The 24,248-nt window shown below is 52.6% G+C and overlaps 3 protein-coding genes across 3 annotated transcripts; 2 read left to right on the top strand and 1 right to left on the bottom strand.

The window, feature by feature from the left end:
- Positions 1 to 307: 307 nt before the first annotated feature.
- Positions 308 to 10,790, bottom strand: TGME49_318710 (ATP-binding cassette sub-family F member 1). Its single transcript, XM_002369768.2, has 15 exons — positions 9,877 to 10,790; positions 9,311 to 9,420; positions 8,779 to 8,923; positions 7,961 to 8,272; positions 7,234 to 7,342; positions 5,962 to 6,056; positions 5,446 to 5,552; positions 4,877 to 4,999; positions 4,209 to 4,451; positions 3,626 to 3,807; positions 2,839 to 3,172; positions 2,163 to 2,338; positions 1,687 to 1,846; positions 1,308 to 1,352; positions 308 to 934 (listed from the first exon to the last, which is right to left on the bottom strand). The coding sequence occupies exons 1-15, from the start codon at positions 9,962 to 9,964 to the stop codon at positions 728 to 730; spliced, it is 2,436 nt and encodes an 811-aa protein (XP_002369809.1). The 5' UTR covers positions 9,965 to 10,790; the 3' UTR covers positions 308 to 727.
- Positions 10,791 to 11,013: 223 nt separating this feature from the next.
- Positions 11,014 to 16,457, top strand: TGME49_318720 (pyridoxal phosphate enzyme, YggS family protein). The gene is made up of 6 exons (XM_002369769.2): positions 11,014 to 12,686; positions 12,958 to 13,118; positions 14,242 to 14,311; positions 14,806 to 14,902; positions 15,399 to 15,505; positions 15,828 to 16,457. The coding sequence occupies exons 1-6, from the start codon at positions 11,729 to 11,731 to the stop codon at positions 16,082 to 16,084; spliced, it is 1,650 nt and encodes a 549-aa protein (XP_002369810.2). The 5' UTR covers positions 11,014 to 11,728; the 3' UTR covers positions 16,085 to 16,457.
- A 2,438-nt stretch (positions 16,458 to 18,895) lies between these two features.
- TGME49_318730 (glycosyl transferase) lies at positions 18,896 to 23,973 on the top strand. The gene is made up of 6 exons (XM_002369770.2): positions 18,896 to 20,339; positions 20,671 to 21,778; positions 22,289 to 22,409; positions 22,522 to 22,614; positions 22,855 to 22,966; positions 23,342 to 23,973. Exons 1-6 carry the CDS (start codon positions 19,944 to 19,946, stop codon positions 23,417 to 23,419), a joined length of 1,908 nt encoding a protein of 635 aa, XP_002369811.1. The 5' UTR covers positions 18,896 to 19,943; the 3' UTR covers positions 23,420 to 23,973.
- Positions 23,974 to 24,248: the final 275 nt, after the last annotated feature.

Here is a 24,248-nt window from a genome sequence, read left to right as displayed (position 1 = left end):
ATGGGCACACATCGAGTTTTTAAGCGTTGGCAGTCGTCGGGATCTCCTATTCATGAAGTATGCCTCCGAGAAGAGAAGTGGTTGGGTTTACTGTTTTGCACAGGCCGATTCGTGACAGTTGTCCTTTTGTTGCGCGATGAGAGCTGTGTTTAGCACCTTTGTAGTTACTAGACGCAGTGCGGTTTCTCCTCCTTTTCGCTGGCGGGTGTGTGGGCAGACTCATCCGAGAGCGCGAGAGCTCCGACGATCTTCGTGCAGCCGACGCTCTGTTGCGTGAGCCGTGAGGATCGCAAATACGAGACTCCGAGAGCCATTCCACGTATAAAGGACCCAACAACGTGAGACCAGTTGAAAAAAAGAGAAAAACAAGTGCCGTTGACGCTTCCCACCGTTTTTACCTAGACAGAAAAACGTCCAAGTGTAAAGGTGGACAAATGCATGTGCCTTAAACGAAGCGCATGCGTGTCGAGGTACAACCGGCATCTGAACAGGTTCGAATGGCCCCTGCACAACGCACGGCTGAGAAAAAAAAAACTGCCTGTCGATGTTCATTGGGGCTCTCAACAAAAGCTTCTGCCCTCGTCTTGTCACCCGGGGGAAAAAGCACACACCGCACGCCTGCATGCCGCAAACATGACCATTTTTCACTTGCAGGTGGCTAAACTAAATCCCCTGCACCTGTCTGGGCTCGGTCGCCCCCGTAGAGACTCTGCCGTCCTTCCTGGTGTCAGTGATTCGCTTGCGCGGCTGCTGCGGTTTTTGCCCTCTTCAGAAGCTCCTTGCGATACTTCAGGAAGTCGCCGTGATACTTTTGCAACTTGTGAGCTTGCTCGTCCATGTAGAAAATTTCTTCGACGACGCACGAGAGCAAGTGGCTGTCATGGCTGACCAGGAGCACGCCTCCTTTGAAGTTGTTGAGAGCCGCAATCAGCGCCTGCAAAGCATCACCGGAGCAACGCCAAGGATAAGAAGCATGGCAGAGACCGCGCCTCACCAAACTCGCCTCCTGCAACGTTCGCAAGCATCTGGCGCATCCTTCAACATGTATGCCCCATGGCAGCGATACCAACGGAGCCGGGAAAGCCGCGGGACTACAGAGATGCGCATAAAAATACGGAATAACGCGTCCTCGCTGACATGCACACCAGCTTGTTTCCGAGAGAACCGAAGTTTTGTGCGCACATGCATGAAGAGAAAGCCGTCGACGCATGCGCACTGCATGCGCGCGGCGTCGGGCGAACACATCCTCTCCGCTGCGAACAACTGTCATTGTTTCTCCCCTGTTTCCGAAGTATCTTTTCCCTTACTTGGACAGCATCCAAATCGAGATGGTTAGTTGGCTCATCGAGAATCTGGAGTAGACAGAAAAACGCAAAGCAAACATCCTTCAGCCACATCTATCTATCCAAATATCGACAATACATATATATATATATATATACGCACATATGCGGCGTTTCACCTTTAGCAGGACGGAGGCACATTTCGGCAAAACAGGAGGGGAGTGCCAGCGCAGCCCTGTTCATCGCTTGGGAGACCACGAAGATGCTTGCGTGACAAATTGCATGCGCATCTACACAGTCAGCTGAAGCGAATGTACTACTCACACACATATCCACATAGATGTGTGTAGATATATACAGAACCGTGTACAGACCCATATAGTCGCGGTGTCTGTGCACGCACCAAAATGTGGGGATTGTTAAAGGCCATGAGGGCGATGGCGACACGGCTCTTTTGACCTCCAGAAAGAATATAGAGAGGCTCGAGCGCTAGCAGGCCGCTGATGCCGAACTGCCCCAAGTACGTGCGTGCCGCTTCGTCTTTGAGGCCTGCCTCCGGATACCTGGAAGTCGATAGGGAACACACACCCGGGAAAGAGACACCGAACGAATCAAAGGGGGAACGCCGTAGCAGAAGAACCAGTGAGGAAAGAGAGGAAAGATAATGCCGCGCCCTGGTTGTGGGCGTGCAAAATCGACATGTCTGTCTCGAGAACGCTACCTGGAGCCGCGCATGTCAGCCCCCTTAACCGGCTCATCTCCATCTGCAACGATGCGTTTACGCCCATGTACCGGCGTTTTGTCTGCGGCTCTGCAACAACCCCCTAGTTCAGGTCGTTTCACAGCAGGAACTGGTTTCTATTTGCCTTCTCCTCGTACCTCATCTGAAGAGACTGAACGGCGTTGAGAGTCAGGTCCAGTTGGTCCACGTGCTGCTGCGTGAAGTAGCCAATCCTCAGTTTGCCGTTTCGGTGCACCATGCCCTTTGTCGGCTGCTCCGAGCCAACGAGAAGCTTCAAAATCGTACTTTTCCCGCTTCCGTTCACACCGCAGAGCTGCGCCAGCACGTCAGATAGGCACGAGACACACCAAGCTTTTCGCCATTTAGCACTTGCATCAACTGGATTTTCGGTACCTCTAGATCGCGCGCCAGAGACCTCGGCAGACGACTGCAAGGACATGTGAATCTCTAGATGTGTATTAATGTACCCGTGAGTCCTAGTGTCAATGTTCAAATGGGCAGGATCCTTCACACAAGTCCAGGTGCGCATTCCAGCGGACCGGGTCCACCTTTTTAGAGCTCCAGGCGCGTGCAGCGCAACAGGGCGGACTGCACGCAGCCGAGAGTTAGAGCCCGACTGCTTTTCGCAGGCCGTGTTCACGGTCATTCCACCGAAACCGGCAGTGCGTTGGTAGAGACGGAACAGGTCAATGAACAACTATCAATACCACGTTTGTGTTGCCAGACACCGTCCTTTTTGGCCACTCGGGGAGCCTCGGACCGGCCGTTTGCCCGGTAGTTTGTCTGAGGTTCTTGCGCGTTGCATGTGCGTACAGCGATTCTGGAGTCCATGTCGACGTTGAGATTGAGGCCTCGAACAATGAGTTTTCCTCCCTCCTTCCCCCGAGCATTTTCGTCCGCTTTCTCGCTCGGCGATGCCCCGGCGGTTGGCTCCGCGTCGTCTGTCTCCGCATCCTCCGCGGCGCCCTCGCTTTCTTCGTCGCTCTTTCTCGGCGCGTAACTGAAGGAGACTTCCTCGGCCTGCAGCAGGGGTGCAGCCAGAACCTCTGGCTCTTTGAAGTTGAAGTGGAGCGAAGGATCCTCCGCAACCATGTCCAGCATCGGCAGCTTGCTCAGAAGCTTGATGCGACTCTGCACCAAAGACGCGCTGCAAACCGAGAGGGAGAAAGCAGCTCAGCGACGCGGGGCTAGACAGAAGCGAGGAGGAACAGACGCTAAAGACGTTAAACGACGGCAGACGAGTTGCGAGTCTCAAACCATGATGGCTCTCCTGAACAATGGAACTAAGGGGAAACACTGTTGCACAGCCCGAAGCAAATGCATGCACAGGCCCCTCTTCCTGAAACATATGCAAAAATATATACAAATTTACAGGTACACGTATAAACAGACAGGTAAATAAACACATATACACATGTGTATGCAGGTTCGCAGTTTACACGGACTTGACAACACACAGCTGGACCTCTGTGAGTATTGCAATCGACTCACTTGTACACACAATACACTGTAAGCATCTTCCTACAAATATATACAAATACATACATATGTATATATAGAGAGAGATCTATATGGAGCTCCATGGAGTGTGGCGACTGACCGTTTAGCGTTGTATCGGAATTTGTCGATGAAGGATTGCACGTGCTTGATTTTAGCTTGTTGCGCCTCTGCCTGGCGCTGCTGCTGAAGGAGCTGCGCCGCTCGGACAGACTCAAACGTGTCGAAGTCGCCCTTGTAGTAAGTTAGATTTTGGTTCGTGAAATGAATCATGTCTGTGCAGACCTGAGACGCATGCACAGCGAGACAAGCCCCAGAGAGAGAAGTGGGCATCGAACACAAGTGAACGGAGAGCAGATGCTTACACAGACAAGCCTATCGGCAACTATCGAAAGAAAGATATACGTGGAGAGAGCGGAGTCAGCGGATACGAACACACACGAAGAGAAGAAAGACAGAGAAACCAGACGGTTCGAAAGAGGAAGAGACCGAGGCGAAAGAAGGGGATGACCCCGTCGAGAAAGCGAGATCCAGCGAAAAGACGGAGGACGCAGAAGAAACAGAGAGAGTGAGAACTGACAAGAGCGAAAGGCTGGCAATCTGTTGTCGCTGCTTCTCGAAGAGGTGGAAACCGCTGTCACACTCCGCGACTTTAGCTGCATCAAGGCTTTTCGGTCCCTCCTTACATCGTTGAGGAATTCACGAGCATGCGAAACAACAATGACGATTTTGTCTTTGCCGCAGCGCATCGTCTGTCCGTCGACAGGACCCTCGCTCACGGACAGGTAGTTCGTCAGCCACTGGACGGCTTCCAAGTCTAAGTGGTTCGTCGGCTCGTCGAGCAACAGAACGTCCGGGTCGCTAAACAGACAGCGCGCGAGGAGCACGCGCATGCGCCAGCCTCCTGATAGCGCCGTCACTTTCATGTGCTGCACGAACAAACCAACGACTCAGTCGGAAAGGGAAAGACTCAAGCGATGCCACACCCACACCCAAACTCCCGCCGAGACTCACAGGGCAAGTGTGTGAGAGGCGAGGAGACACCGGGGAGTTACATCGCAAGGGGACAAAAGAGAGAGATACGCCCAGGTTGTCCATTGGCCGGGGGAGGCAGGAAGAAAGGATGACGACAGAAACTGCCTATCGCCATTCAATACGTGAGCCATAGTGCTCCACGTCCTCAAGGCGAGTCCCCGAAGTGAGGGCCGCACACAAAGTGGAAAAAAACGTTTCAGAGCGAAGAAACCTCCGAAACACAGAAGGCAGTTGGCACGAGAGGTGCCTGCTCTCCTGTTCGTTCCCTGGGATCTCAATGTCCTACGACATGAAGGCTTTCCACGGCGGGGATGCTTACCTGCATGCTCTCTGTGAAGCCGAGTCCCCGGAGAATGGTTGCCGCCGTCTTCTCCGCATTCGCTGCATCGATCTCTTGGAGTCTCTCGTAGATCACTCCGAGGCGTCGGCCAACCTTTTCGGACTGTGTGCAAGCGAAAGGCCAAGGAAAGTGCAAGACGTCGAAAGGTAGCCCAGTTGAAACGCACAGACGTCACCCTTTGAGATACGTCACAACGCGAAGGCTCATGCACCGACTGCCTCGAGTAGCGAATGTCACAGTCCAGGCGACGAAGCCAGGAGGCTCTATCCGTCGCTTCGCTAAAATTTCGTCACCATCACCCCGCCGTTGCGCCTGAGAAGAAAGCATGCTCCTTGCCAAAGTCAAGAGGTACACATCAAATTTCAGAGGATGCACAGGGAGAATTCCAGAGAATCAGCCTACGCCTGTCTCACAGTCCGTGAGCCACGAAACTGAAGGAGCGCACACGCAACAACGCCGACTTCCTCGTCTTTGCACTGTCTCCCGTAATTCCCCGACCATGTGAAACAGCCAGAAACGAATGCGGAAAACTCGTCCTTTCTTCTCACTTGATCTTCTTGTTTCAGAAGCACTTGTTCTTCTTCCAACAGGCGCAGGCGATCCTCGTCGACGGCCAGCACCGCGTCGAGCACAGTCTCAGACCCCCAAAGGTGTTCTGAGGGAGAATCCAAAAACAGGAAAGAGTCACGCGGGATGCGGGGACCGGGGAGAAGCGCGCAGCAGGGACAAACGGGTGCGAGGTCGAGAGAAGAAAAGACAGACCAAGGAGATGTGAGAAAGAACACGGGCAATCAAACAAGGATGTGCACGAGTTCTCACGACTCGTGGAGCAGGGCGACGCGCCCTTGGAGCCGAAGAAAAGAAAGAAGAGAGAAATCAATCTCGAAAGATTTTCCACCCACGCGCAGCAGTGAAGACGCGCTCGCTGGGAAGAGGAGACAGCAAAGACTGCAGAAGTCAGGCCTTTCCCGAGCAGCGACGAGCAAGAAGTGACGGACGCAAAGCTGGAGAAACTCCGCGCTTTGTCGTTGTCACTGCGTCTCCACGTTCATGGCTTCACTCACCCTGTTCCACCATTCCAATTGCGATGTCTGGATCGACGCCGTGGATTTCCTGGCGAACCAGCGCAGAAAGCAGGGTGCTTTTCCCGATACCGTTTCTGCAAAAAGGCACCAAAGAGAAACCTCACCACACCAGTTGAACGAGAAGCGAGAAAGAGGCCTTTTCGTCCAGCACATCGGGCACCATCAGATGCACTCCGTGCGCTGGGTTGAGGACGTCGGGAGGCAGTTTCTTTCTCTTCTGTAGTGTACAAGCTGCTGCTGGAACTGTATATAATGTACTAAAGCGTGTACTGCCAACTCTTTCCTTCCAAGGAGATACCATGGAGAGCCCGCACAGATCCCTGGGGATCGCATTCGGTGCTGTGCCTTGGGTGCTGAAACTAACCCACACCGCATCTACCATTTCAAACCGTGTACGTTCGGAGATACTCTAAACCTGTCCATGCGGAAACCGGTTCACCACCTTATCTAAACGTTTTGTTTGTAGTTGCCTTGGCTAGTATTGTGTTAATCTTCTCCCGCGCCCAGCCTGTTGGGGAAGCAAGTACTTCGAACCTATGTCCAGTGGACAACGACATTGGAGAGCTACACCAGAGTGCACAGGTCGAAGAAGATCCTACGAACGTCTTGCACGAGAGATGAAGAGACAGGGGAAGACAGGTAAAGAACCGCTGGCTGAGAGGAAAGATCAGCCCGGGTGCTTTTCTCAGGAACGCGTGTTGTGGTAAAGGGAGGAAATGAAGTGTGGGCAGAAAACTGGAGAAGAAACTCCACGATTCCGAGGAAAGAGAGAACATGAACACGCAAAGAGTGAACTCCTCCCTGGACAGTTGCACTTAGGGTGGCAGAAACAAACGCAGTCCTCGGAGTGGAGAGCGGCCGAGACAAGCCGGATGTCCACCACGCGCGGGCCGTTTCCTCGAGAGACGGGAGAGCTGACAAAGCTGGTCGCAGCGAGTGACATGCACATCCCGTCACAAAATTGCAAGGACCCACACATATGCGAGTCCGGTGACGTTCCACGCAACACGGACATGTCAATGTGCAGACAACGAGACGACGCATGCCCTTTGACCTACACGAATCGTCCGTGAACATACGATGGAAACTGGAGAAGGCCACAGATGCACCACCTGAGTGAGACAGACGGAACACCGACAGCTTCGCAACAAAGTGCAGACGCCCTGCTCTATTAGACGCCCTTGCAGTTGAAGCTCGCTTTTCAAAATGCAGACGTATTTGGTCCAGCAAGTAGGTGTGAATCGCACTGACCTGCCGACAAGCCCGTAGCGGCGTCCCTTCACGAGTTTCAGCTGTGCATCGATAAGCAGCTCTCGGCCTGCGACCGCGATGGAGAAACTGTCGACGAGAATGCCTTCGCCTGCAGGCACGCACAGGCCCAGGCGGAGGAAAGCGAAATGCGTGTCGCCATGCCAGCACCGTTCAAGCGAAATCGAATTCTCCTCTGTTCTCTGACAGCCTACAACTACGTAGATATGCGCCTTCTATCCCGCAAATCCAGCTTACACCTACACGAGCATGTGTACGTCTGTATGCGTGCATGCAGACGTGTCTGCACCGCTGTAGCGTGAACAGACGTAAGCCCCCCGTCTAGCTACGATCATTATGTTCTTAATGCCGGCTTTGTACGGATGAAGTGGTAACTTCTTTGTACCAATTTATATTGGTGGTTCGGAAATTGTTTTCCCAAGAACTAACACGATCTCCCATTTCCTACGACCATTAGGTTCTGTTTTAGTAACTCAAAGTATATGTGCTGAATTTGGTAGTGGTCCTGGTTGGACAAAGTACCCTCCATTAAGTACTAGCTTGATGGTTTTAAATCCTGAGGCTACTGATTGGTTAATTGGACGACTTGCTGTTCTTGGTATCAGGAGTATCCTATGGGGCATCTGCAAGGCTGTCACCTTCTGTCTCTGTACAGAGGCATAGAGAGACGCATGCACGCCCCGATTTTACGTTTCCTTCCTCCCCTCACCCATTTTCTTGAGTTGTTTGTCGCCATGCTTTCTCTTGGGGGGTGGCAGCGGAGGCTTGTTTTTCTCCCACTCCTTCAACTGACGCAAGTGGCGCTCCCGCTGTTGTTGCAGGCGCTGCTGCTGCTGGGCGGCCGCCGCAGCGGCTGCGGCACCCTCAGGGTCTGTGCCGTACAGGACGGGCGCGTTGTAATTGACTTTTGCCGAATTCTGGTGCAAGCCGAGAAACGGATCGTCGAACGAACGACCGCTGTGACCCGCCATGTCGCCAAGTTTCATCGGCGTCGCAAAGTCTCGAGGCTTTGACAGCGAACCTAAAAATAGGTACGCAGACACAGAGAGATACGACTGTGCAACAACATAGGTACATAGTTCGATACCTAGATAGATATGTAGACAGACAGATAGCTGGATACATACAAGGATAGATAGGTAGATAAACAGGTGGATAGGTAGGCAGAGAGAAACAGCCACATACACAGAAACACAGATGGATACGTAGACATACAGATACACACACAGAGGGACAGGCAGCTACGAAGATAGATACACACCACAAACAGCTGTACCGGTAAATAGCTGTATCCATGAATAGGACCGTCTTCTGCAAGCATGCATACCACACAGAAGCGTGCGCAACATAGGGAAAGATGGCCGAAGAAGACGAGAGACGGAGAACGAGCCTGGAAGAAAGACCGGCACAACGTGAAGAAGGCAAGAAGGTGGGGCAATGTGCGACGCAGAAACCAAAGGAAAGCGAGGCGGGCAGCTTTCCATCATCTGCTTGTCTTCCAACCTTTCTCGCCAAATCGACACTCACCTTCTCCATCAGCTCGTTTGACACCCGAGCCATCGAGGTCATCCGTGGAGTTTCCTCCTTGCGTTTGTTCGCTCGGTCCTCCCGCCGCGTTGTCTCGCGGCGCCGCATCCTTGCGCAACAGACTCAGCAGCTTCTCGCAAACAGCCTGAAGGGCAGCGGGAGGAAGACGGACGGCACAGAACGTGGAGAGAGAAACTCAGGAAAGACGTCGCTGCCGGTTACCGCAGAAAGAACAGACACGCAGGCGCCCACGCCACCTCGAAAGCGGAAGCAAGTAAACTCAGGCGCCAGACACCAAGCGATGGAGAGACGTGAAAAGGCCGACAGACATTCGCAGAGGAAGAGAAAAAGAGCAACAAAGACGACAGGGATATGGAGAGCTGTGAGCAGAGACAGAGAACACAGGAGATGCCAAAAGCCGACGAGAACGACAAGACGAAGAAAAGCCGCTCGACAAATGGGGGGTGAGGCACGGAGACGACCGGAAGACGCCCTGCCTGCTGGAGCGGATCCAAGCTGCCGCTTCGCCTACGCGGGTCTCCTTGTCGTTCTTTGAGACGCCTGCGTCGTGGAGAAAGTCACCGATGAGGTCGCAAGCGGTGTCCACAGACAGGCGCGCGACGCCCTCTTCCTCCAGCATGCCTGAGCAAACGCAGCAGGGAGCGTCGCACACTGGTTGACACCAAGCTCTGCACGCGGCGCTACTGGGTCTTCCAGAAGCAACAGGAAACACTCAGAGAAGGGCACCCAGAAAAAAGACGAGAAGACGAAAGAAGAAGAGGATGCCGAGAAATAAATCACAGACGGTTGTCCGGAAACGAGAACGAATGAGGCATAGAGCTGCTCCTCCTGTCCCGAATCTCCTCCGAGCCCCGAAGCCCCACTGAGAGGCTGGAACGAAAGCAATTGGGGGACAAGAACTCTCAACAAGGCGTTTAAATTAAAATACAGACACCTGCATGTGCACATGTGTATACAAGCAGATAACTGTGTATCCATACACAGACAACTACAAGTAGATCTCTGCTTTTCTGGCCGCAGGCACCAAGAACAGGCGAGTTGAATCTGATTTCCTCATACGAAGATTCTTGGTCTTACCGGCCATGTACTCGAGAGTGCCGTCATCGACTTTCCCGCAAGTCACCGTGCGGAGCGCGTCGATGATGCTTTCGCTGTCTTGCCCCATGTTCGCAGCTTGAGCCTTCGAAGAAATCTAGGAGACAGCTGGCATCCAGCGCGTCCATGCAGGAGTGGCCGGAGTCAAAGCCAGAGAATCGAGACGATCCCAGGCTACGCGGCCTCAATTCCCCAGCGAAGTCGACCGAGGACCTCTCACTCGCGGAGGAGAGGGTGGGGAGGAGAGCGAAGGAAAAAGGAGACTGAGGGGGAAGGGAGGAAGAAGGAGAATAAAGAAGAGAAGAGAGAGAAAGAGAAGGAGAGGCAAAGGGGAAGAAGCAAGTGGAGCTGCGCGATAAGGACAGGGACAGGTGAGGGGCGAGGCGAAGAGGCGTGACGTCGACGGGAGTTTCGCGAGCAGAGAGGGCGGGAGAGGAGGGAAGGAGAGGAAAGAGAAAGAAAGGCAGCTGCGGAGCTAAGGAAGGGGAAGAAGAGCAGAAAGGAGAAGCAGAGACGAGAGAGAACAAGACAGACAGCGCGCTCGCTTGAGGCGCGCTCCGCCCTCCACTTGCACGACGAGAGGCTCCGGGCAGGTGTGCGAGACCTTGGACGACAGGGGGGAGAGAAGGGAGAGAAAAAATGAGTGAACGAGAGGGAGAAAATACGAAGGAGGCAGCTGTGGAAAACTGGAAAGAGTTCCGAGAAATGACAGAGACCTGCGAAGAAATGGCGGAGATGAAAGGGCAAAAACCTGAGTCGAGAACGTGTCCACAAGAAGGGCCTCGCCGAGCAGAGACAAGGAGCCGCGACGGCACCTGAAATCGTTCTGGGAAGCAAATGAGGACAAGACTCGTTTCTCGTCCTGCGTCATTCACCATACACGAACCGCCTTCTCATCGAATCTCGGAGTTTTGTTCTTCAAACACCGGCGCCTCTGCATGCTGTGTGGGTGGCGACAGACGCACAGAAGTGCCAAGAGTTTGCGCGACTTTTCTCAGAATCAGCAAGAAAACCGAGACAGCGACAGCAGCCTCTTGTCTCTCGCGGCTACACTGTAAGGCACATACTGCCTGGCTAAAAGAAGAGGCGGAAAACGAAAATGAAGACTTTCCGGGGAGCCACAAAGAATCTTTAAAGTGTAAAAAATGGCCAGAAGCGAACGGGGCTTGCGTCCAAAACAGTGGCCAACTCGTTGTATATACACCCCGGAGGAAGGTAATTTCACGAAACGTAGCAGCCCCCTTATATATAATGTGTATGAAAGTGAATGTCGTCCTCATGAGGTCAACTATTTTGGTGGAAATGGGGCCTTTGTAGACAGATAACAGTTTTCCTCGTCTTTCCAGTGGTGAGGTTCCCTTCTTTTCCGGTTGTCTATCCAGAAACCTCAAGACAGACCACCGCGGGGCTACTGGGAAACTATGCTTTGATGAAAGCGACTGTCATCAACTAAACATGGCTGAATGCGGGAACCAACAGTACAGAACGGAGCATGCTGTCGGGCGGTTCGAGAGAATTTCGAGGTGCCGCGAGAATCCAAGAAACAGATAATGGAGTCAAGAAGCAAACGGCTCTATTCGATGATGGGAGGTCCTGCTCGCAGCTCCGTCTAGTCCGCTTTCTCCAGAGTCTCTACACCGGAAACGCCTTGCCGGAGCGACTCTTTTCTGGTCTCCAAAGTTCGTGAATCGCACACTTGTGGAAGTGTTTAATTTGTGTCTGTCGCTCGCAAGTCTCGCTCTCGGTTGTTGTTCTCCGTCGCATTCTTGTTCTGTACGTGTGTAGCGTTCCGCTCTCGTAGTCAGCCGATGGAAAAGGCAAAGCATGCTCGAAAATGCATGATATCCACGACAGCGATGTTCGAGGCGTATTATGTGGATGGCCTCTTCTTGGGAGGCTGCCAGAGAACAAAGCTTTCGTGATTTTGCTCTTCTCTCGGGCTTTCTCTCGCTTAAACGCGAGCGAATTCGCCTGCTTCTCGCGAGTTGTGGCTCGTTTTTCTCAACGCAGCAGCCTTTCCTCCCCACATCGAATGTTTTCTAAACGCGCCTTCGGTCCCACTCTTCCTCGTACGCTAGATAGAAACCTCGTTTCTTCCTTTTCCTTCCCTTTCCGCCCGTATTTTGTCTCCCCCTCCTCGCCGTCCCCGCCCTCTAAATCTTCATTATCCTTCTCGTCGCGCTTTCCTTGCAGTTCGTCTCCCGCATTCTTCTCTTGTTCCCGTCATCGTTCTTTCGCCTCCTTTCATTCGCCCTGTCCGTTTCCTTCTCTCTTCTGGGCTTCCTCTTGGCCACCCTCTGGCCAGGACGAGGCGCTCCGGTCTCTGCCGGCCTGCAGTTCCGCCGCAAGGGAGGAAAAGCGGGGAACGAGAACGAAGCGCGACCTGAGTTTTCTTCCGCGAGACTTTTCCATCTCTCTCCAGGAAGAAGAGATGGCATTCGACGCCTCTTCCCTCGACTTGCTCATTCGAGAGAATCTGAAGAGGGTGCGAGAGGAAATCCTCACGCTCTCTGTTCGCCGCAGTGTCGCGCCTTCCGCAGTCAATGACAAGGGCAACGACGCGAAAACTGACTCTGCCTGTTCTTCTCTTCCCTCTTGGTCTTCCTGTGAGGGAGCTCTGCGAGAGACGGAGGGCTGTGTGCGGCTACTGGCCGTAAGCAAATACCAGCCCGCGAGCGCCGTCGCGGCCGCGGCGCTGGCCGGGCAGAGGCACTTTGGCGAGAACTACGTTCAAGAGTTGGTGGAGAAGGCGACGCAGCTCTGCCATCTGGACTTGAAGTGGCACATGATCGGTAAGTGATGCGTGTGTTTTGCGGTTTTTAATAACTCTCTTCCTATATTCGTTGTCGAGAACGGAAAGAAAGGCCATGCAGATCCACGCAAAACCGTAGGCGAAGGCGCCGTCTATCTGCTGGTTTGCTTGTCGAGACACCTAGAAGACGAGAGGAGATACGCGAAAGAAGGGCATCGACCAAAGACGCGAGCGTCTAGAAGTTGTCTCCCGTTGCGTGCTCTGCCGATGCATGCGCGGGACCGTCTGGAGCGTGTACACTTCCTCTGCAGGGCATCTACAGTCGAACAAGGCCAAGCAGCTCCTCATGGGCTGCCCCCAACTGTACGCCGTAGAAACTGTCGATTCGAAGAAGCTGGCCAAAACACTCAACGACGCGGTTGCCACCGTCCTCTCTCAGCGAAATGGCGCGCCCCTGAGAGTCCTTGTTCAGGTGGGGATTGCAATTTGTCTGGAGAAGCAATTCTGGACTCCTAAGGCGTTTTGGAGACTTCAGCCGTTCTGGGGCTCCAGCTGTCCATACGCCTCATCTTTGTGTGCACAGACACTGACCCATTGTCCTCTCTGTATCTGAATATACATGTAGATAGGGAGAGAACAAGCGATATCGATATGGAGATTTATATGTGTACACGTATGTATGTATATACATATGTATAAACTGGTTTCTAAGGATCAGCTGTATCTACTTACGTCGTTTTGTTGTTGCTTCTGGCTGCCTGTTTACAACCATCAGTTTTGCTGGCATCTTGGCAATGGCTATCGATCTCCGATTGTGCCGGTGTAATTCTGCAACTGTCCTTCTTGATGGTTTAGAGTTGCCTTCTGGATCTTTTGCTACGGATCCTCGTGGACTTACCGAAGAAACTGCAATTTTCGTGACTGCATTCACTGTGGGGATGTGTCTCTGTAGAACAGCTATGGTTTTCCGTGTGTGCGTCTCTGCGTACGACTGCGTAAATCTCCTTTTCTGACACTGAGAGGGTTCGGCTTTCCGCGAGTCTTCCGACTACTCGCTCCCCGACATCTCAGACTGTTGACGGCCTTCCTTTCCCGAAACGTTTGTTCGACCCTTCTGTACACTTGGCCCATCTGTGACTCGATTATGTCCGTCTTTTTTCTCGACATGCACCCGCTCCTGCTCGTCTTTAAGATGCCGGTTTAGGTCAAGGGTATAGGGTCCAGTGAAGGCGGAGGCTAGCGAACTCGATGTCCCTCTCTGTCCAACCATTTGCTTGCCCCGTGAAATTCCTGTATCTTTGTCTCTTTCGGCTGTCAAAACGACGCGTAAGGAGAGAGACAGCTAGCGCGCAAACCACCCGCCACTCGAATTCAACAGTCCGTTCTCTACACCTCTTTCCTCTCGTATAACATACGTATACATATATATATATATATATAGAGAGAGAGAGAGAGAGAGAAATACACATGCAGATATATATAGATACGCATTTACATATGTTTTCATATATATATATACATATGTATACACATGTGTACGTATACGTATACATATTTGTATATATACATGTATATATTCTCTCGTGTATTCTCAGGTGAACGCGTCCGATGAAGCGAGCAAAAGCGGCGTGAGACTCCACTCTGTTGATGGCAACCGAGGTGAAAGTAAGGGAGAGGCAGGCATTGCTCTGTTCCAGGAAAAGAAGGAAGACTAAGCATGATGCCGAGGAGTATCCATTCAGCTTATAGACACACTCACTTTCTGCCTGTCAGATGTGGAGGTTGAGAGGCACGAGAAGAAGATTTATGTACAGTTCGGCTGTTCCGCGTTCGAGTTTGGAGGGCAGGGAATCGTGTGTGAACTACATACGACCTCGGGGTTTGAAGCGTGTGCTCTTGTCTTTCAATTCGTCCAGTCTAACAGGTGCATCGTCGTTTCTCCCTTCACTCGTCTCGGCTGCTCCGGAGTCGAGCTTATAGGGGGCGAGAGACGGAAAACTGGAGCGGTTTTGTCTCCAGTGCACGCGCTCGGGTGTGCAGCAGAGAATTATGAACTCGAAAAGAAGGCAGTTCCATCTTCACTGTGTTGATAGGATATCGCTTCCTCACATGTTTTCTTCGTGGTTTCCTTGGGCGTGCCTATTTGGTTCGGCTTTCAGCGGAGACTCCGTGCGGCGACAGCGAAGTCAGAGAGCTGGTCGAGTACATCGTCGATTCTTGTCCGCACCTTCGGTTCTCTGGACTGATGACAATCGGGTAAGGCTTTCTTTGAGAGCTCGAAGAAACGGAAAGCAATTTTGTTTCACCCTCAGTGGGGAATCCCGAGACATGTTGTCTCCCGAAAGGAAACCCCCGAAACCCGACAAGTTCAGCCGCTGTGGCGTCTTCCTTATTTTCGGTCCCGTCTCAGCAAGGGGTGCAGCTGTTGATGGAAGAGAAACCTTGCAGCACACTGTGGATAGGCGGCGCCTCTTTCTGAAGAAAGAAAAGACCTGGAGATTCCTAGGGGAGCTAGGAGCGTTGCGGTCCGTCAGTCTAGCCGCGCGCCCGCTCGGTCCGGGTTTCATTCGACCTCTTTCCCTGTGGTGTTTTCGCGGGGGTAGGATGTGACTTTTTCTCGACTCGATGAGGATACAGTGGAGGGGAGTCGGTGCGGGGGAAGAAACAGGAAATAGCCAGGGACGTGGAAGTAAACGAGATGCGTGCAAATCGATGCGTTCTTCGTTGGGATGCTGTTCTGACTCTCCTCCAGCCACCCCGACCCGGAACGAACATCTGGGACATTCGCAAAGATGGCAACACTGCGCCTGGACCTGCTCAAACTCCCCCACGTCCGACAAGTGTTTATGAGTCGCACAGGTGAGGCGTGTTTCGAGTGGCGATTTGAGTGTGAAAAGAGCCGTTCCGTGTGTCTCGAGTCTTTGGGGATACATGGTATGCCGTCTCTCTTGTCATTTTTCTTTCTGTCCTGTCGTAGCTGACAAGGAAGTCCTGTTTATTTAAAGTGGTTAGAAATCGTAACGCGCAGCGCCAACTCGAGTGAGGGCGATAGAAGTCAATGAGATTTGCGACTTGCGAGAGACCGAGGGTTAAGCGCAAGCAGGCATTCTTTGTCGTCGTTACCTCTGTCGGGTTTTATCTCCTGTCCTAAACTCGTGCTGTCTTGGGAGTGTTTTTTCAGAGAGTGCGGGCGAGAGAGAAGCGTACGATCGCAGTGAAAGGAAGTCCAGCAACACGTCGGAGGCAGCGAGGAACACACGAAACAAAGCGGAAGAAGCAAGGCCACTGCATGCAGCGTTCGACAGAGATGACCTGTTCGAACTGAGCATGGGAATGAGTGGAGACATGGCGGAAGCCATCATACACGGAAGCACAGAGGTGCGAATTGGCACCGCAATCTTCGGGTCTCGGCCACTCCAGCCAAAAAGCCGTTCCTGAGAATCACACTTCTGAACTGCTCTCCACGGGTGGCCCACCCCACCAGCACATAGACCGAATCGTAAACTGGTATGTCTTCAACGCGGGCATCTGGATACTTCCACACTGCAGCAAATAAGACTCCTACCTAGTGTATAGATTTATAACTAGATAAAATATGTGTATATATATTGATAGTAGATCTTTACATGTTCTGCAAGTGCTCTTTCGTGAGCGGTGTGGCTGGCAAGACGATGCAGCAGTGGAGACTGAGGCTGCCTCAGAACTCTGAGAGGAGAAAACGGTGAGCGGCAACGCTGTCCATGTTCTTTATTTCGGACAAATGCAACAGACGGTAGCAATCTCAAAATTCGAGTTGCGGGCCTCTCTCCAAGGCGACTCAGAGACTTCCGGGTCATAATTTGTAATGCACGCGACATATTTCGGCGCGTCGTCTTTAGAGAAGAGCTACTGTATTAGTGTTTTCGTGAAGCCTTTTGTGGGCTGCTTTTCTTCCAGTTCACACTGCTGCCGCTCTCCATGTCAGGGAGCGAGAATAGTCCTAGAGTCGCGTCTTAGAACCAGCGGCAAGTGCGTCTGATATATCGTCCAGAAGGAGTCAGAGGCTGTCGAGCAGGGGTGTTGAAAGAACGTAGGTTGGCGTCTCAACAGCGGACAGACGAGACAAAGCGAGTTTCCTACGCCGACAGAAGGCGTGGCGGCAGCACTGCACAATGTACGCCTACTTCACCACCCGGTGGCGACCTGACACTTTCGAATTTCCCCACTTTCTCGAATGCATGCGCCTACATAGGAACCGAAAAACAACACAGAAGAATGACACCGGCTGCAGCGCGCCGGTGCCGTGTCCCCTCTCTCCAACTCGTGCGCTTTTAATGCAGAAACAGAGGCATTCAGAGCCACGGGCGTGTCCTACATGGCTCCGTCCCGAAGAATGATTGACGCATTGGGTCTAGAATACCAGCACTTGCATATAGAGAAGATTCACGGATATTTGTGCTTTTAGAAGAGGCGATAACTGTACTGCTGCATCGATGATAACCGCAGGCAGATTCAGGATTGAATCATCTGCTCAAGATCCACCCCCGGTTCGTCCATGATGCTGCTTCCAGCCTCTGAGGTCTGTTTGCCTCGACAGCAGCATGCAATCGGATCGATTGGTTCACACACACACGCGTCCTCTTTGTTTCCACACAAGCATCTGCAAGGCCAGCACAGGCAACAGAAACACACGCCACAGACCATCCGCCCCACGCACGTGAACAAAATCAGAACGAGCAGGACGACGCCGCAGCACAGGCCCAGCACCGAGCCAATCAAGACGCCGCCGTCCAACATGAAGGCTCACGACGAAGGGAAATACGGTTAAAATCTTCGAAGGGGAAAGCAGGCAGTCTTACACTTGAAGAGCGTGCGATCGCGTGCACAGCTTTATCAACGTGTGCGTAGTGAAGAGATCGAATCATGCTGCGTAACCTCTTCGCTACGCTGCTGCCAATGGAGCCGGCACGGTTTAAGGGGGACTTAGGGGGTCCAGTTCCTGGGAGGGAACCTAAGAAGCGGCTACCGCGTCTACGGAAGGTACCAAACGTGTAAATTACCCCGTTCTGGTTGAGAACTGGCAAGAGAAACGACATCCTAAATATTTAGGCTTGGAGTCGTACGAGTGCACACGCATTTCAAACTAGCAATTGGCAGACATGGTGGATGTCAGGCGACGGTAATTCCACCTCTAAAATCGTTTTCTCTGTCGCCTAACATGTGAAGCTCTGCAGGCACCAGTCCGAGGCCTTCTCTAGAGAATCGCGTCTCTCGACGCATGCGCTGCAGTGCCTCCTTGTTACTCCGAAACTTGAACCAAAGCCGGACCGAAATCAATCGTTCGTTACGGCGAATATCCTGCGCATCGAAGGCGACTCGAATCCATTCCTAAAACGCGAAAGTGGCACGGCTGTTCTTCGACAGTGTGCACTGCTTGCTGGGTGCCTCCGAATGAAGACTGAAACATGATCACAGATGCGTGATCCTTGCTTTCGAAGCAAAACAAACGGGATTTTTTGACAAACACTGGGCAGGTGAAACTGCCTCCTCAAAAGGAAAAATCATCCACACGTCTACTGACAGCAGCGATCTGGCTGCGACCTTTTATTGCGAAAATGCATATAGCAACATTTATTTCGTTACAGCTGTACGTACGTGCACAAATTTCAATGTATCTTCGTACAAGTATATGCAAGTGTAGGGCAAGCAAGGGTGAGGACACTCCTTGACCCGAGAGCGGTGTGGGCGAGACAAACATGCGCTGGCAGGAGGCACGCGAAAAAGGTTTCCTTTGCTTTTGTGTTGCGTGGTAGTTGGGCTAAGGCAAGCTAGGGCAAATCTCGGACGCCAAAGGACACAAGAACGACAAAGACAGACGGGCGACCAGCAGCGGAAGACAACAGGAGCAAAGACTCGCCCGAGAGCAGCCGAGACTCACAGCAAGCAAGGGAAAAGTCGAGGGCGCAAGTGACCGCCTTTCTCCTTCACTTTCGGCGTGCCTTTTTAACTGAAAATGCGGAGAAGGGGGCATCGCTGTTCTGGTAAAACCGAGTCAAAAGGGTTGAAGTGTATCTGTTTCTCCTCTTCAGTGTGTGTGAAAGCCGGTGCGCGGCAAGACAGCACAGACTTTTGAGGCTTCACGAAAAGATGCGCCGCCGATCAAACAGCGAGAACTTTAAGACCTCAAGCGCGCCTTAGGGCGCGAACAGCAGAGAGAAAAGCTGCGTGCTAGAGGAAACGAAACCCAGTCAACATTTGTAAAACCGCCATGTTTTCCGGGGTTATTTATTTTTATACGAGAACCCGCAGGACACAGCTGGAGAGCTGTTGGGGAAAAAAGCCTTTGTGTGTGCGAGTGCATGTGCAAGGGAGGTAAACTGGCTCCGCCGCTCCCCTGCGCTGGCAATTTGCCATTCTTACAGCTCTCGTTTCCTTCCCCTTCCTGTCGCTATACGCTTTTCGTTTCAGGGGTGCTTTGTTTCTGCGAGACCAGTGCCTTGCCCCTTCTCGTATGTCACCCCGTCTGTGTTCCGGGATGCTGCTGCGTGCACCGAGTCTGGCTCGCTTCGAGGAAAACGAACGAGTGTGAGTTTGACTCACTTCTGCTCGAAAAGTCAAATGCGTGTTTTTCTCCACTGGTAGGACAAATGTACTTATTTTGGCCATCAACAGACGCCTGAGCCCACACTGCTGCACATCCGCCCCTGTTAGACAGGTCGGCATTGCTTTGCTCGTGTGTGCGCGGCATCTGCGTGAGACACAACTATCCAGTGTGCACATGCTTGTTAGTAACTATGCGAAAGAGCCACAAAATCCGCTGATCATACATCTATGCATGCTTGATCATGCGTGATTCAGTGTCAGCAAGTGCGAGAAACTGCCGGTTTGCCGGCAAGAGTCGCTTTTTCTAGCTGCATCACCAAGAGACCAACTAGAGGAAGTACATCGTGTTCGTCGTCCCGACATCTCCATTTCCTGTGTGTCTGCGTGCTTTGCTTTTCTCTCAACCTTCCGTTTTTCGTTTCTGTTCGCGAAATGTCGATCGAACAGTGCAATTCTCTGTTGTCCCTCACTGCGTTTGCCAATGCCATAAGACAGTTACGTCCTGTCACACAAATCGCCATCATTCCCCCTGTCTCTTCCACGTTTCTGCACAAGCACCTCACGTGGTCGGCGGTGCTCATTTGAATCCTTCGTTTCTGTGTTCTCCACGTTCCGTCGCTTCCCCCCCTTCCCGTACAAGCACTGCTTCGGTTGTTTTCGGCAAGTTCCTTCGCGTCTGGTTTCGGTACTCAAAACGAATCAGGAGCGGCTGAGAATGAGGGTTATGACGCCTCCGTCGGCGCCTCACCCGCGCGCATCGCCGTGGTGGGCGAGTTGCCTCTGGGCGGCCCTCCAGATCATTCTTTTTTTGGTCGGCATATGCTGGGTGGCAGTGAATGTCGGGTTTCTCTCTGATTATTACTTCAAAGGTTCAGATTTCTCGTCACCATCGCTCAACAACAACAGCGATGCTTCTCGCCAACCGCCGCGCGCCGCCAGAGATGTGCAGGAAGGCGTGTCGTCGTTTGAAGAATCCGGAGGGGCGCAGCTCCCGCCGCGTGTGCACGCACTTGAGGTTCTTGAGGGAGCTGGCCCCGGCCGACTTCACGGGAGGCTCGGAATCAAACCTGATGGCCAGCCGGGCTACACACGGGCACCCTCGCCTCCTACAGTAGGTTTGAGTGACGGAGAGGGGGACACTTTTTGGATGTCTCATGCGTGCGCAAGTGCCTACGCTTAGGGACCTTTACAACTGCAAACGAAAGGCCGCGCGCGCCAGGGTTTGATTTTCCTGGCTCGGAAAATCATTCACCTTTAAACACTTGTCAGCATATGGTACTGAGTGTGTCGCGGCTGCATACTCGAGTCATGATTGCGGGGGGAGGTCCCCTCGAAAAGGGAATGGGTTTTTGCGCCTTTTAGCTCTTGTGATGGTAGTTGCATGAGAAGACTGTGCCGTTGCAGCTTTCCGTTTTCCTGTTTCACATATCTGTCCTTTTCAGGATCTGAGCATGCCCCAAGCACTGGCTCGCGGGGGAGGCTTCAATCTGTATCTGTCTGACCATCTGGAGCTGGACCGCACGGCGCCTGACGCGCGGCACGCGTCCTGTCGGCAGCTACACTACGACCTCTCGACGCTGCCGAAGGCATCAGTGATTATCGTGTTTTACAACGAGCCATTTTCGACGTTGATGCGGTCCGTCCACAGCGTTCTGAACGGGACTCCTCCGCAGATTCTGGAGGAGCTGATTCTCGTCGACGATGGCAGCACGTTGCCGTACATCCGGGAAGACGGCAACCAACAGTTGGTGGAGTACCTTAAGCTGCTTCCGGCGAAGGTGCGGCTCATCCGCAACGAGGTGCGCAAAGGGATTGTCGGTGCACGGATGAAGGGGATTCGCGCGAGTCGCGCGCCGATCTTCGCTATCCTCGACAGCCACATCGAGGTGAGTCCTCAGTGGCTGGAGCCGCTGCTGCTGCGGATCAAGGAAGACGGCCGGCGCGTGGTGATGCCGCAGATCGATGGAATCGACGCGGAAACCTTCAAGCACATCGCCGGCGGGATAGGCTGCAAGCTGGGGTTTCTCTGGAAGCTGATGGAGCACTCGTACGAGGGCCACCAGACCGCGCGACTGCCGCCGGAGGAACGCCAACCGTCTCCGACCGACTTTCAGACGTCGCCGGCGATGGCCGGGGGTCTTTTTGCAGCGAACAAGGCGTTCTTCTTTGACGTCGGAGCCTACGATGAAGACTTCCAGTTCTGGGGAACAGAAAACTTAGAACTGAGTTTCCGCCTCTGGCAGTGCGGCGGCGTCCTGGAGTGCGCTCCTTGCTCTCGCGTCTACCACATCTTTCGAAAAGGCGGCTCCGGCTACAGCAGTCCAGGCGACTCCATCACCATCAACAAGATGCGGACGATGCTGTGGATGGACGAGTATGCCGACCTCGCCTGGCGAGTCATTGGGAAACCCAGAGTCAACTACCGGCCCGAGAGCCTTGAAAAACGCAGAGAGTGGAGAAAGAGGAAGGGATGTAAAAGCTTCCGCTGGTTCATGGAAAACGTCTTTCCCGAGGGAGATGTCGTCACTCTCGACGACGTCCCGTACCTTGGTAGGTGTCTACGCAGCTGGAGGCTCGCTGCCAAGCAACAGGAAACGAAGATACGTAACAAGGTGGTAGAGTTTCTCATGTGGATACAACGCTAGAGAAGGGCATCCTCCGATCAGGTTTTGGAAGATAGCTTTCATTAGGGAGATGATGTGGGCAGTCGTATTGGCGTACGTGTGAGCGTGTGCGGGGGTCTGCCCTGTTCTCGTTTCTAAAAAAACACTATTCGTCGTCTTTTAGTCTCCAATGTTGGCATGGAAGCCAGAGAACTGTGAGGTATGACGCGGGCGATGTTGGAGCATGCTAACTTGTAAGTGATTCCTGTACTGCTGACTTCTTTCCGTCTGCTTATACCGGTCGTTTTCGTTTTCTGCTTTGAATAAAGCCCTTCACCGCAATTGTCTAGACATGTTCTGCCTGTGGTTTCCGCATCCCACCCGTGGACTCGTAAATGTCACCTGCTGTCTATTTTGCTGCTCTCTTTGACTCTCTCGTTCGTTTTCTCTTGTGCAGGCCCTTTGAGAAATGACAAGATAGGCATGTGTTTGGACAACATGGGCTGGGCCTCTCCCGGACATGCTGTTGGCCTCGAGTATTGCCACGGGGGCGACACTCAGACATTTATGTTTTTTAGGTGAGTCACACTTTGTCCACATCAGCATCATTCTTGGCGGTTTCTCTGCGAGTCCCCTCACTCACGGCATTTCACGATACCCACCTTGAGACATCTTTCTCTTTTCTTTCAGGAAGGTAGGACACGTAATGCCAGTTAATGATGACGAGGCTTGCTTGCAGCCGTCAGGAAGACTGGACTGGTGTCGAGGAACGGCCCAATTCTGGTAAGTTCTTCAAGTAGCATTCGGCATCTGGGGGATAGTCGTGTCTTCCTGTTTCCAATTAAGCGTCACTGCATTTATGTATTGTTTGTTTTCTCTTGAGGAAATGAAGAAGTGCTTGCCAGGATCGTTCACCTGGTTTTACCAATTGGCACAGACCGTAAAATCAAGCTCTGCGAAGCATTCCCCTTCGCCGACAGCAGAGGCAGATACTCGCGGTATGGATTGCGCTTGGTTTTGCAGGTGGGACTTCACATCGAGTGGCCAACTGATGTTTCGCGAAACAAAGCAGTGCCTCTCAGCCTTTGGCAGAAAACTCAGGATGGTCGAGTGCGATGACACTGATCCTTACCAGGTGAGAAAACAAAAAAGATCACCAGAGTGGAATCAGAGTCTGAGATAAGCAAAGGCACTTCCCTGTGGTCTGGCGAAACCTGTGGGGGGGGCGGATGCGAGGCCGTAATAGCTCTGAGTGATTCCCAAAGCATGGGGGAAACTACAGGGGAAGATCGGTTATTGTCGCCAGAGACAGTGATAGAGGTTGGTCAGGCGGAGGCTCTGCGTACTTGATAGCCATGATTCATATCGAGTTCATGTAGCCTGCCCCTAAATTATGTTGAATGTGGTGAAGTGGTAGAATTGTCGTGATGTTTCATGCGCACACGGCGACAGGCTGAGCTACTGTATAGTGTATACGATGAAGTGCATGTTACCTGCTCCCATGTTTCAGATCTGGTCGTGGACGGCCTACAATCCACCCGATACATTCACGTTTCCGTCGGTTAGCAGATCAATCCGAAGTGGCTAAGAAAGTAAAGGAAAAGACGATTCAGGAACTGCTTCTCAGTCGCCGACGGTACTGGGAAGGCTGCTGCGGCTGCTGTAAAACTGGTTGTTGCAGCTGTTGCAGCTGGATCCGAGGATGTTGGAGATCATAAATGCTCCGTTTAAGTAATGGGTGGTTGGCCCAAGTGCCACAGAGAAAAATGCGATTTGTAGAACCGTAACGAAGCGACTGGTTCACCTAATTCCTGCGTGGCAAGTGACTCCCGTGCGGGTGTCTCAACGGGAGAATGGTCTCAGATTTCAATGTTGTGCTTTATATCATCTCGATTCACTGAGCGTCAGCTCTTCAATACATTAAGGCGGCCGACAGTTGTGCCCCAGACCCATGTATAGGCACTCGCGCAAAGGGTCCCGTGGTCATTCCTTCAGGAAAGCTTGTTGTGCTCCCCATAACTTGTCTTTTCAAGCTATTCGATTCTCTAGATTCCGTGTACGAACCCCTGAACCGGGTCAACTCATCCGCTTGATTCGCATCGTCTACACAGAACCCAATGAACTACACCAATGCACGCAGTCTAGAAAACTGTCCAATACCTTCAGAAGGTGGTGAACTCGTGCTCGAGATACGTAACTTCCCCATGCATTAGTCTGGTTACTGGGAAGAGATTCGTTAGTTCGGCGCTACGTTGTAGTCAGAATTCTTGGTTGTCTGATGAAACACAAGAGCGCTCTTGACCCGCGAAGTACTGCGGGTGAGCATGTAGACGCCCAGCACGAGTGTTTCATTCGAACAGGGAATTCCCACGTAGCTCCGCATGACCTGACAACTTCGGGTGTGTGTGCATTCTGTA

This window comes from Toxoplasma gondii, chromosome IV, assembly GCF_000006565.2.
Source record: "Toxoplasma gondii ME49 chromosome IV, whole genome shotgun sequence".
NCBI classification, from domain to species: domain Eukaryota; phylum Apicomplexa; class Conoidasida; order Eucoccidiorida; family Sarcocystidae; genus Toxoplasma; species Toxoplasma gondii.
Note: the sequence above shows the minus strand (reverse complement) of the source record. Positions and strands in the feature narration are given on the sequence as shown.

What these genes read in the sequence shown, in the direction of transcription:
- TGME49_318710 (XM_002369768.2), bottom strand. Translation starts at nt 9,964, where the DNA reads ATGGGGCAAGACAGCGAAAGCATCATCGACGCGCTCCGCACGGTGACT. An exon ending in CTCGTGAATTCCTCAACGAT is followed by an intron (nt 3,808 to 4,208) that starts GTAAGGAGGGAC and finishes CATGCGTCTCAG; the next exon opens with GTCTGCACAGACATGATTCA. An exon ending in TTAACAATCCCCACATTTTG is followed by an intron (nt 1,353 to 1,686) that starts GTGCGTGCACAG and finishes TGTCTACTCCAG; the next exon opens with ATTCTCGATGAGCCAACTAA.
- TGME49_318720 (XM_002369769.2), top strand. Translation starts at nt 11,729, where the DNA reads ATGCATGATATCCACGACAGCGATGTTCGAGGCGTATTATGTGGATGG. An exon ending in CCCTGAGAGTCCTTGTTCAG is followed by an intron (nt 13,119 to 14,241) that starts GTGGGGATTGCA and finishes GTGTATTCTCAG; the next exon opens with GTGAACGCGTCCGATGAAGC. An exon ending in TCTGGACTGATGACAATCGG is followed by an intron (nt 14,903 to 15,398) that starts GTAAGGCTTTCT and finishes ACTCTCCTCCAG; the next exon opens with CCACCCCGACCCGGAACGAA.
- TGME49_318730 (XM_002369770.2), top strand. Translation starts at nt 19,944, where the DNA reads ATGAGGGTTATGACGCCTCCGTCGGCGCCTCACCCGCGCGCATCGCCG. An exon ending in CGAGGAACGGCCCAATTCTG is followed by an intron (nt 22,615 to 22,854) that starts GTAAGTTCTTCA and finishes TTGGTTTTGCAG; the next exon opens with GTGGGACTTCACATCGAGTG. An exon ending in ATGACACTGATCCTTACCAG is followed by an intron (nt 22,967 to 23,341) that starts GTGAGAAAACAA and finishes CCCATGTTTCAG; the next exon opens with ATCTGGTCGTGGACGGCCTA.